Source organism: Alexandromys fortis, unplaced genomic scaffold (assembly GCF_014885135.2).
Source record: "Alexandromys fortis isolate MF-2015 unplaced genomic scaffold, M_Fortis_MF-2015_v1.1 scaffold_106, whole genome shotgun sequence".
Taxonomy (NCBI): Eukaryota; Metazoa; Chordata; class Mammalia; order Rodentia; family Cricetidae; genus Alexandromys; species Alexandromys fortis.
The window spans coordinates 5550962-5563666 of NW_026067980.1; the positions used below are offsets into that span (position 1 = coordinate 5550962).

The 12705-nt window shown below is 45.9% G+C and overlaps 1 protein-coding gene across 4 annotated transcripts in view; it reads right to left on the reverse strand.

Moving 5' to 3' along the window:
* Positions 1-498: 498 nt before the first annotated feature.
* Positions 499-12705, reverse strand: part of Arhgef3 (Rho guanine nucleotide exchange factor 3) — a 280755-nt gene continuing 268548 nt past the window's right edge. For all 4 annotated transcript variants that reach the window (XM_050158206.1, XM_050158207.1, XM_050158208.1 and 1 more), the window contains 4 exons: positions 9176-9433; positions 6794-6964; positions 4075-4261; positions 499-2733 (listed from right to left, as the gene is read on the reverse strand). In XM_050158206.1, the coding sequence (XP_050014163.1) occupies positions 2387-2733; positions 4075-4261; positions 6794-6964; positions 9176-9433 (963 nt within the window). In that variant the 3' untranslated portion in view covers positions 499-2386. The remainder of the gene's footprint in view (positions 2734-4074; positions 4262-6793; positions 6965-9175; positions 9434-12705) is intronic.

Below are 12705 nucleotides of genomic sequence, written 5' to 3' on the forward strand. Positions count from 1 at the left end.
ACAATTGTTCACCAACAGTCTCTTGTATCAGCAGTGAGACTTAACACTTCTGTGACAATTGCGACTGACCACTTGGCTTTGTGAAGGGCATGGATGAAATCAGTTACAAAGATGAATAAATGGGGGCTGGCAAAATGACTAAAATGGGTAAGGGTGCTTGCTGCCATCCTCAGAACCCACACAGTGAATGGAGAGGACTAAGTACTTCAGGTTGTCCCCACACACACACACACACACACACACACACACACGCACACTGTACACAGATGCATACATGACCAAGTGAACGAAAGCAGAATGCTTGAGAAAACAGACTTAGAAATGTATGTTTGGTAACAGCTTTAGTCAATTGATCACACCGTTTATTTAAGCCCGTGTTCTATGGTGAGTTTGTACTTGGAAAACCGCAAGCAAAACTTCAGAAAGAAAGCCTTGCCCTTCAAGAGAACAACCTTGATTGATGGTGGTTGAGCACACACTGTACACAGGGGAAGAAAGCACTTTTAATGCAATTTATTTGAAATGCTTCCAGAAAAGTTTAAGGCCATTATACAAAAAGTCTCCATTTCACCAAAACATTCATCCACTCTCTTCCCACAGGCTGACCCTGACAGGGAGAGTGGCCAGTGGCTCTCCAGAGAACAGCTCGGGGTTCCTCCCCCATCCAGTCCTGTCTCAGCCTTCTCTCCATCTGTCTGCAGCAGGTTCACTTGCTAAGTCGGCTACTTAAGAAACAAAGTGGTTTTAAATAAACTTGTAATAAAAAAAAATTCACCATGGTAAAAATCTATAAATACAGAGATCTGCTTTACAGGGTAGAAGTGATCATAACATTTGCTTTGAAATAGAATAATGTAACACCCCTTGCTTTTCTGCTGGGAACTCTCATCACAGTTTCTTTCAGTGCACGTGGCACATGGGCGTGATAAAGGGGTCGTTTTGTATGTTGCTTTCTTCTCTGTAAACTTGATAGATGCAGAAATTAACAGGAAGGAACGTTTTTGGCAATAATTTAGAATTCCTACTACTACTAGTGCTGGCGGGGTCCCCTGAGTATTTACACTTGCAAAGAGCTGTTGGGTGTATTTTGTGAACTTCTTTTCAAGGTCTTTTTATCCATCCTTGCTCTGTAAATCAAGGCTGGAACACAGAACTTTCCAGTTTGGCTAGCTAACTGGTCCTAGTTAATCAGAGCTAATGAAATTGGCCTCAGGAGGGATTAACCACCATTCTGATTATAGCTCAAGAACTAGAGACACAAACTCAGGGCCCAAAAGCAGAGCAGGAAATCCCAAGACCCTCTAGACTAACAACAACTTTGGTGGCTCCCACGGGAGGCTTCAGGGATGGCGACACATTTCTCACTCCCAAGTCCTTCTCTCACGTTTGTAAACAGAATCGCTTGTGCGGTCACCATCTCTGTGTTACGTCATTGCCACTCTGAAGCAGGAGCGGCTGAGGCAGATGAACATAATGCAGACAGGACTCAGAACCTTGGCAGATCTTCCCTGGCCCTGGGATCTCTCCTGGTGTTGCAGGCTAGACTCTTTTTGTCATTAGCCCTGAGAAACACCTCCCACGGCCACTCCCATTTTAGTTGAATATTCAGAACTAGCAGCTACTTTTAACTTTTTGATTTTGTTTTCACTATGGAACTCAGTTTGACCTAGAACTTGATATATAGCCAAGGCTGTTCTTGAACTCGGGGTCTTCCTGTCCCTGCTTTCAAGTGCTGGGATTGTAGGTCTGTCCAGCAGCTGCTTTTGTCTTGGCTCTGACTGAAGCCAACTTCTGTTTCATGTCTTCATAGATTATCACATTCAACCTGCACTGGATGAAACCACAGCACTCAAACAAAGCTTCCCCCTTTACAGAGTCAAACCTCGGAAACCCCCGGAGATGTTTTCATGCTTTCTGGCTGAATAACATGGAACCCGAGTTCACTTCAAGGGCTGGACTTTCCTGGTTTCTATTTGAATGCCGTCTCAGTACTCTGAAAAGCTCTATCTCTATTCCAGGTCTTCGGCTAGTGAGTCGAGGAGTTACAGAGCATTAGAGAGGCATGGGACAAAAGGACTTGTCAACACAGTCCACACAGAACAGTAGTTTAGACATCCTTTCTGTCATGAAAAACCCAGTAGGACAACTCAAGAGTAACTTGTCCAGTCCCTCTCTACTCATCCAGACACTTATGAGACAGAGCAGCAGGGGAAGGGTGGCTGCGGACTCCAGCTGACAGAGTAGTTGGCAATTGCAGTACGAGGGGCAAGGTACAGACACAAGGGACACATGTGCACGGGCACAGAAGTATTTCAGCGTGCCTCTCCAGACTGTCCGCATGTGGAATGTGACTCCCGAGCAGGTACGACACGGGTGCAGCCCTCTGTCAGCCGCTCTCCTCTGGCCTGCTGTCTGCACAGGACATGTCTGTCTGCTCCATCCGCTCACATTCCAGGCTGACCTCACTGGTGTCCATACTGCAGTCCGATGCACTGTCCGATTGGTCCATCTGCTCCAGTTTCGTCTCTCCTTCTGGCTCCCTGGTGTCAGTGCCAGGACCCAGGAGTCCCTCAGAGTCAAGCAGCCCAGCCTGCCCAGCAGCAGACAGAACCGTTTCTTTGGCTTGCCGGATACAGTTGAGCCACTGCTGTTTGTTGAAGGTGTCATTGGCTTGGAGTGAGTGGGTTTGACTTTGGGATCCATTTTTGAAACTGACTCTGAAGAAATTTTTAACTAGAAATGAAGAAGGGGTGAGAGGAGAGTCAATGGGTAGGTATTTGCCAGGCTAACCACAGCACACAGAGTAGCACTAAGCCCCGGTCCCAGGCCAGACACTGACTGCAGAGTGTCTCCTACTGATGCAGGACTCAGCTCGACCCTGATGCCACTCCCGGCTGACTAGAGTGGCACAGGCCTAGCTCAGTTTTCCTCAAGGGATTGGCTATTACAGCTGCCTAAATGTTAGAAATATTAGAACACTGCATGTGTAGTTCCAGTACAGATCTGACCTATGGCTGAGTTTCTTCTATGAGCAGAAGTTTTTTTTTTTTTTTCCAGTATTCTGAATAAAACTCTGTGGAAAGTGGCATTTTGGGCTTTCCCTCTTTCTGTAAAGTGATTTCTGCCTAGTTCATTGTCCAGTTAACTTCAGTGAGCCTTTGGAAGTTGGCCTTGTAAATAAAACAACTTATGAGAAGTATCCTGAAGTAGAATTAATAAAACATGGTCTTTGTTCATGAGTTGGAAACTGGAACAAAACAAGGGAACTTGAAGTCAATGTCGCAAGTGGGGTTGTTAAGCTGTGTTCCAGCCTCTTTGCTGCTGGTAAGCTTGTATACAGCTGGGCGCTCTTGATTGGATGGGAGGACTTGTTTTGTATTATCTGCCCCCTTTAATTTTTAATCTCAGCTTTGAATATGTTGCCTAGTGATTTTGGTTTGGGATGGGGGGGCTGTACTAGACATTTGGTAGCTTTTCAATTAAAAATGACACTTCAAAAAAAAAAAAAAAGTCCTGTATTAGAAATGCCCACTGAACAGAGCAGCAGGTGATCACGCACCCCAGCTCATCATTCGTTTTGCTCTTATTTTCTTCTGAGGTAGGCTTTCACTACGTAGCCCAGGCTGGCCTCAGACTCAATCCCATGCTGGGCCATGGCAGCTGGGCTCTAGTTGATTCTCCTTAGGCCTCTTCAGCAACTACACCGGAACAACTACAACACCTTACACTGTGCAGCTAGCAACCACACGGAGTTGGTATTAAGCATACTTTCATGTAGCAGTACGAGACAGAGCCAGGGAGCAAAAGGGACACCAGCTGCAGTTGCAATGGACGGGCTCAGGCACTGGATGCTACTTAATGCTCAAAGCAATCCCAGAAGGAAAAGCAGACAAATGGGAAACTGAGGCTCACAGAGGTGGAGCTTGATTGCACATCAGTAAGTCAAGAGTCAGCAATGGAGCACAGTTTGGCTTCAAGACTGGGGCGGTTCTCTTTTCCCCAGCCAGCCATTCCTTCCCCGTTTCTACGCTCAAATGGTCCACTATGTCTCCGCAGTCTGCTACCCACACATACTTCTCTCGTTGTTGCTGAAGGCCCCACGCAGGGAGCCGCCCAGCCGCACTTCTCCATCCTGCAGGTCTTCCAGCATGAGGTCCTTCACCGGGATGGGCTGCCGGTACAACTGGTAGCAGAGTTGTTCATTGTGAGTGACAGCTCGAGTGATCACAAGCACTTCTTGAAACAGGAAGACATGGAGTTTCTAAAAGAAACAGGATTGTCCTGAGCGACAGTGTAGTAAGTGGTGGATTTGTGGGCCTCTGTGCAAGGGGTCTCTAGGAACGGGGTTCATAGTGGAGTATGAGTGTGTGCTCAAATCTGTTTCTAGGAAAGCAGAAGTGGGCAGGTTTGAAGCATTTCCAGATACATATATCCACTGCCTTAATACAGCTTCCTCTTTCGGGACCCACTGAAGCAAGGCTTTCTACGGTTAACTGTAACCAGAACCCTACTTACATTACAGTTCACAACCTATCCATACGCATACAGCCTCCAGCTCGACTGAGAGAAAAATAAGGGAACAGAATGGACAGGGTAATGAAACGGAATCAATGCTCTCCTGGCTTCGATAAAATTCTAAGAGATCAAGTTAATAGTCTACAAAGGATGAGATTGTACATCAAAGCCTAATAATAGCTCTAGCTCCCAAAACCCATAAAAATATGTTTCTTCAACCACTGGATGACCATCAACTTTAACCAGCAACTCTGGCTGGGACTCTGCTCATCAGAGAGGTTCATGGGCACTGCTGGAGTCAGAGAAAGAGGACCTGTATGTTCTCCGTAAGTTCATCCACGCCTGGGTTCTCTGGAGAGCTTGTGCTTACAGGGTGGATAGCTGATCTCAAACATGAAGGCACTGTCCACGAAAGCCAGTTGCCTGTGTGGAGCTGGGGCATAAAGTCCTAGAAAATGAAGGCGTGCCTCAAATCACACAAAGAGTAAGTAAGCTTCCTGTGCGGTGCTGGCGCATATCTGCAGCGTCCAACCCCAAGTACCAGACTCTTCTCATGGTTTGGAAATGTTCAGGAGCTAAAAGGTGGAATGACGCGGCTCGGATACTGGGCTCTGAACTTCTAGGGGGGACGTGGAGATGCCAACCCAGGACTCTTAAAAGAGGCCGTCAGCAGGGGGACGGGTAGGCAGTCAACATTAGAATCTTGATTTGAGTAGGGGAAGCACGTTCCGCATCACTGGTGATTTACTGTCTGGGGAAAAAAAGGCATGCCATGTCTCCTACCACACAAAATCCATATACCGCAGAGGCAAATAACTCTAGCAGCCCTTGGGTGCTGGGGATGTAGATCTGAAAAGATTGGCTGGGCACACAGTTGCAATTCTACCAGTGGGGAAGTGGAGGGAATTGCAAACTTAAGGCTAGCCTGAGCTATACATTGAGCCCGTGTTAAACCTGGGCCACCTGGGGAAGACTCTGTTTCAAAATAAACAAACAATAACGGTTTTAAAACGCTCAAAGACCATAAAGCAGCAAAGCACAAAATAAACAAGCTAAAGGCCCCTCCAGGTTCCCCTCCCCAGAAGGTAGAAATGTGTTAAAGATGTCCCTTTAAGAGTAGAGGAGAGAGTGGTGGGCCATTGGACTAGGAACTTTTGTTTCTACACCAGTCCTTCTTCTAGCTGAGGCAGGCAGTTTGAACCGGGATTGTCTGGGCGATGTTTTTAAAATATCCGTCTTTTATAAGTCCTCACTGAGAATCAACTCCCTTTGCTCTGGCTTCTGTGTCATTATTTCCTGAGACAGGACTTTGTTCATAATAATGTTCACACCTCTGGTGAGAGCCAAACCCAACAAACCTCCCACCCACTGCTGTCTTTACTCTCAGAGCGCATCTTTCTGCCATCCCATCAGAGAGGCCATGGCACTGGTGTTTGAGAAGAAAACTGGGCTGCCTCCTGGGGAGCAACGCTTCTTCCTGTTTCTCAAGACTTCCTAGAAAGAATCTTCAAGGAACTGAGTGTTCCCCCATGTAAGTCCTCTCTGCTTCCTGGAAATCACTTTCTGGCAGTCAGTAACTCTCTCACACATATGCAGGTCCACATACAGTAGCTTCGGAGGATCTCGGTGGCGCCCTTACAGATGGTATGGCCGAATCCATAGGAGTCCTGATGAGAGGCTATGCAACCTACCCTCCAACAACGAGGGGTAATTCCAGACTTGCTCACAAAAGCCGAAAGGTTGTCTCTTAAAATCATTAAGTTTAATCAACATCTTCTAAGGTAAATACTTTTTGGGAGACAGGTTTTCACTATGTACTAGGGCTGATCTGGAAACTGTCAAATGGATCAGGCTGGCCTCATATTCTCTCTGCAGCTCTGATGGACTCTGAACTTTGGATTTTCCTGTTTCGGTTTTCCAAGTAGCTGGGATCATGGATCTGGGCCACTAGGTCTTGCTCACCGTCTTCTGCAGTCAAAGTGGGATGTAGAGTGTATGCCTATAATCCCAGATGCTGGGGAGGCTGAGGCAGGAGTGTGGCTTGACACATCCTAGTCTGGAGCTAGTTGGGACAACTTAATTGAGACTCAGGCTAGAAATGTATTCAGTGGCAGAGTGTTTGCCTAGTGGCATTGTAACTGGGTAAAACTCCTAACGCCAAAAAAAAAAAAAAAAAAAAAAAAAAAAAAAAAAAACCAGAGAAAAAGCTGGAGTCGGGGCGGGGAGCTAGGGGTAGGGGAAGCACCAGGGTAAGGCCCTCGGGAAAGGAACTACTTACCACACCCCGGTTATTTTTCAGTTCGCCATGACAACACAGGACCCTTGAGCTGTCAATCAGGGAATCTTTCTGACCTTCTTCCAAGTAAAGAAGTCGCTCTTTGTAATAACGGCATTCCGATTCCCCAGTCTTCGTGTTGATTTCTGCCACGATACCCTGAATGATGTTTATCTGTAGAAACAAAGAAAAGTAAAAAATGGGGTAAGTAAGCCAACCACCCACAGCCACAGGCTTAGAGCCAGCCTCGAGGCTACACAGACGCTGCTGCATTCAGTGTGGAGAGCTACCTATGTGGCCACTGTGGGGAAGGGGGAAAATAAAGCTTTGTGTGGGTGTGTGTGGGGGTGGGTGGGTAGAGTCTTACACTATGAAGTCCTGGCTGTCTTAGAACTCACTATGTAGCCCAGGCTGGCCTTGAACTCACAAAGATCTACCTGCTTACTATGCACCATAGTTTCCAGCTAAGGTTAATATACTCTTATCAGATTTGTCTATAATTTAAGCATATGTATGTATGTATGTATGTATGTATCATATACTATGCTGGCTAGTGTTCCATCAACTTGACACAAGCTAGATTCATATGGGAAGAGGGACCTCAATGGAGAAATGCCCTTGCCAGATTGGCCTGCAGACAAGCCTATGGGGCATTTTCTTGATTACTGATTGATGTGAGTGGGCCCAGCCCATGTGGGTGGTGCCACCCCTGGGCAGGTGGTCCAGAGTTGTATAAGAAAGCAGGCTGAGCAAGTCATGGGGAGCAAGCCAGTAAGGAGCACCCCTGCAAGGTTTCTACTCCTGTCCTTGCCTCCAGATTCTTGCCCTGGCTTCCCTCGGTTATGGACTTATGACCCAGAAGGTGAAATAAACTCTTTTCTGCCCACGTTGGCTTTAGTCATGGTGCTTACCACAGCAGCAGAACCCCACCCAAGACACGAGCAAATCTAAAGTGATGAATAGCGCTATCTGAGAGGCAGAGATAGAAAGTAATCTTGGATGCTTCACGTGCCTATAATCCTAACATTCGGGATGCTGAGGCAGGAAGACCATGAGGAGGATGTTTGAGACCAGCTTGGGTTGCAAGGCAAGTTCCTAGGCCAGTCCATAATGAGACCCTGTTTCAAGAAACCAACCAATGGGGGCTGGAGAGATAGCTCAGCGGTTAAGAGCATTGCGTGCTCTTCCAAAGGACCCGAGTTCGATTCCCAGCAACCACATGGTAGCTCACAACCATCTGTAATGAGGTCTGGTGTCCTCTTCTAGCAGGCATATATGCAAACAGAATATTGTATCCATAATAAATAAATATTTAAAAAAAAGAAAGAAATCAATACCAAGCAAACACTCACCACCAAATGCAAACCAAACCGAACCAACCCAAACGGAATGGAACTGAATGGATCCAAATCAAAGGGGAGGCATCTGAACAGTTGCTTAATGGTTTAACTCCTTGACCTTTCTATGTTTTCAGCAGATGGTGGAATCCACGCATCCCATTGATGAAGACCTCAGCGGTAATAGCTTCTTATCACTGAACTATTTACTAGCTGCACTGGGACAGCTGAGTTCCCTGAAAGTGCCCAGAAGAACTAGAGCGGTCCTCACCACAGATCTAATAGGCTCACTTCCTAATGAGCTGGATTAAAGGCGTGCTCCACTACCACCCAGCTGAAGAGCTGGTTTTTAACTTGCTATATAGCACAGAATGCCCTCAAACTCGGAAGGCTCCTGCCTCTCTAGAGCTGACAGCACAGACACTCACCCAGCCTATGCTCAGTAAACATTTTCTGAATGAGGGTGGGGTGGCCACTAGGAGGTTGATCAGGCACCCTCCTGCACTTGGGTGCAGATGGGAGCTAGATCCTAATCCGGTGACCCTTCACAAATGACCTTTGGTCTAGCTAGAAGCCAATTCCCATTTTCTTATTAAATAAAAAATTTTCATTTAAAATCTCCAGAAAGATCTTCGTTCTCACAGTCTGGAATTCTAATACTGGACTGGAGTGGCATAAAAAGCCATCAAGAACAGTGTAAAACCTGACCTGGGTATGGCAGCACATACCTATAATCCTAGCGTTTGGGAGGCTGAGACTGGAGGATCAGGACTGGCCACACATTTGAAGCCGGTTAAACAAAGAAACAAACACACACACACACATACACACAATTGGTAAGAGAAGTTTTAGAACCAAATGGATCCTAAGCTACTTCATGTATACATGTTGTTTTATGGATGAGGAACTAGAAATGGGTAAGGAAAAGAAACCAAAAGAAAAAAAAAAGTCCAAGATTGCTGGGCCCCATGCGTTCGGTACCTACCGACCCAACCCTAGCCATTCTGGAGAGCAGCGCAGGAAGAGAACAGTAAACAGGCAAACTCACAGCTTCTTCCAAGTGCTGCTGATCCGGGTTATCGTTTGGTGTGTGCCTCAGGATTTCTCGAAGCAGCAGCGGGTATTTCACTAGGCGGCTCCTAGGAATATCAAGGAAATTCCAGAGATCTAGTTTGCGGCTGAAGGGGGATTCTAAGCAGCGCTGAAGGAAATCCTGGACTCTGTGGTCTTGCTTCTTGTGGTCCAGGAGGGCTTTAGCAGCGACCTGATTGCTGCAGTAGCTGTCATAGGAGCTGAGGCAGGGCAGCTGAGAGGGAAACAGAAGGGAAGGCTGGGTGTCAGCATCACTGTTAGGAATGGGAGACACCAAAGCAGTCTCCAGACCCCGTCAGCATGGAAGAGCAGAGGAAACCAGCCAGTGCAATCTTCAAAATGACAGACGAGACACAAACATGCCATTTTCTTAGTTTTTTTTTTTTTTTTTTTCAAGACAGGGTTTCTCCGTAGCTTTTGGTTCCTGTCCTGGAACTAGCTCTTGTAGACCAGGCTGGCCTCAAACTCACAGAGATCTGCCTGCCTCTGCCTCCCGAGTGCTGGGATTAAAGGCGTGTGCCACCACTGCCCGGCTAAAAGATCAGTATTGTAGAAGCATATAGAACAGGGATTTTGTTTGTTTGTGGTGTGTGTGTGTGTGTGTGTGTGTGTGTGTGTGTGTTAGTGTTAGTGCTTGGGACTGAACCCAAGGCCCCATGCATGCTTAAAGTTCTACCCCTGAACTACACCCCAATCTCAGAACTTCTCTAACCCTTTTAAGGCACTCAGTAGGGCAGGTAAGGCAGAAGTTATGAATTAATTTCATTTTATGTCTATTTTTTGGTGTTCATATGTGTTTGGAGGACAAGAGACAACCTTGGCTATCGTTCCTCAGGTGCCACATACATTGTTCTAAAATTCTATGTGTGACATATATGTCTCTCTGTGTAGATGATGTGTGTGTCTGGGAGGGGACACACGTGTGGCACAGCACACATGTAGAGAGCAGAGGACAGCCCTAGGTGTTGGTGTGCACCTTAGGCAGAGTCTCTCGGCCTGCTGTAGCTGTTCTGAGACTATAGGCTTGTAGGTTTGTGAGCTTCTGAGAATTCTTGCATTTCCACCTCCGAGCACTGTAGGACTGGGGTCACAGACACATGAGCCTGGCTTTATACAGATCTGGGAATTCAAACACAGATCCTCACTCTGCTACACCATGCCTACCGAACCATCTCCCCAGAGCCCTTTTAATTTTTAAAAATTGATTTAATTGTGAGAATTTTTATTTTTGTGTCTGTGTGCGCATTTGCTGGTCTCTGTGTCTCACTGTCTGCTGGGACCTCTGGAAGCCAGAGGAGGGTTCAGACCCCAGGAACGTGCAACCGTGAGCTATCTAATGGGAGTTCTGGAACTTTCCTCTGGAAGAGTATCGAGCACATTTAATCACTGAGCCACATCTCCAGCCTTACCTCCTTTCATTTTTTTAAAAGCAGAATTTATTTTAGGATTATTTAAAGAGACTTTTCTAGAAGACTTAGTGGTATACACAGAAAGCAAGGATCAAACTCACAACCTAGGCTTTCGTGTTGATCAGTACAAGAATTTCCAAGGTGGCCCAATTATTAGGAGCCTCAAGAATTTGAAGCAATAGTATGATTAGGAAAAAGAAAATAGTTTAGGAATTATTTGTTAAAATCTTCTCAATGAGCTCTGGCAGGTCAGGAAAGGTTTTTGGCACCATCTTCCGGATCACATCACACTATCATGCAAGAATAGTTTCAGCCTAACCTGGAATGTGTTAACCCCACTGCCTTCATTCCAGCAAAAACGCCAATTTCCCTGACACGTCCATCAGTCACACTGGGTAAACACCACATCAGAGACTCAAGTAAGAGCCGCTACTCCTCCCTCCTAACAGCGCCCTAGGCTGACATGCTTGGGCAGCTGCCCGCAGCAGTACGGTGCAGCCAGTCACCCAGCTGCATCGCCCTCCTCTGGAAACCAATGAAAAGACTGTGTGTGTCCACCACGACACCCCTCTACAGCATTCAGTGAGAGACAGGGATAAAGGAGTCTTTTCTTTCTTTCTGCATGCGCATGGCTTTGCATTGTACCCATTAAGCAACAAAGTCTATATTATGGATGAACAAGTAAATTAAAGGTTAATGGATTGTAACACAGTTGATGGTTTGGGAGCGATGCTCACAAAGACAATGGCAGAACCAATAACAAACAAACAAAAAAAAAAAACCCAAACAAAACAACTCTGGGTGCGGTGGCTCACACATATCATCCTAGCACCACAGAGTCTGCGGCGGGAATTGAGGAAATTCAAGAGCTGTCTGAGTGAATTCAAGACCAGCCTGGACTACACTCTGTGATCCTGTCTCAGAAGCCAAACAAAGATGCAGCTAGAAACTTCCTGCTAAGCCAGAAGGCCTGAGCCTGATCTGCAGGACCTATGGTAAGTCCTCTCCTGAGCTAACCTCTGATTTCTACACACAAGAGAACAGACTCCTACGAGTTGTCCTCTGGGCACACATATGCTTATATATGTATATACAAAAATATATATTTTCATATATGCAAAAATGCAAATACATGTAAAAATAACAACAACAAAAACCCAAAGGAACAAATCAACAAAAACACGGGTGGTAGCGTTTGAAGTTTTTAGATATCCTGCCACGACTTTTATACTTCTTATTGAAATTATTTCCTCATCACAGAGTAGAAAAAGTTGCCAGAGAAGTAGTATTTATAAAAGATTCATTGCTGAGTTAACATTTCTGGGAATGTCTTTCTTCCTTCCACTTTCACAAACACACACAACAACTTTTGATTTGTGTTAAAAACAGCTGCAGAAATTCTCTGCTCATCCGTATATTTTGAGCCAGGCAGTGGTGGCAAATGCCTTCCCAGCACTCTAGAGGCAGAGACAGGCGGATCTCTAAGTTAGAGGCCAACCTGGTCTACAAGAGCTAGTTCCAAAAAGGGCTCCAAAGCTACAGAGAAACCCTGTCTTGAAAAACAAAAGAACAAAAACAAAACTGCTGTGGGAAATGAGCCACGTTTGCATTAAGGAGAAGCAAATCAGTGGGAACCATCAGATATGAACTACCCAGGAACTCTGGCCATACTGTGCAATGGGCCATTGCTTTCTCTGATCCTGCCACCGGCTACCATGGCAACTACCTTGGGCATCTGCTCTTTTGTTCACACCTGACAAGGTGCTCATTTCCTGGGCATGACTCAAAATGTATACAATCTAATTTTCTTTAAAAATGAGGCAAGAGCTTGGTGCTTAAAAACAAAAATTTAAAAAAAAAAAACAGACTGGGAATGCAGCATTAGTTTAAAAAACAAATGTGGACAGTTGTTTGTGGCTCTGAACCTCAGCTTCTCCACTCTCAGAATTTGTATAGCAAAGCCTCCCCCTCCCCTTTAATGAGACAAGGGATATAAAACACTTCACAGACTGCCCTCTGGTTAAGAAGTGGTGAGCACTGGCTATCATAACTATCTTTTGTTTTGTTGTTGTTGGGC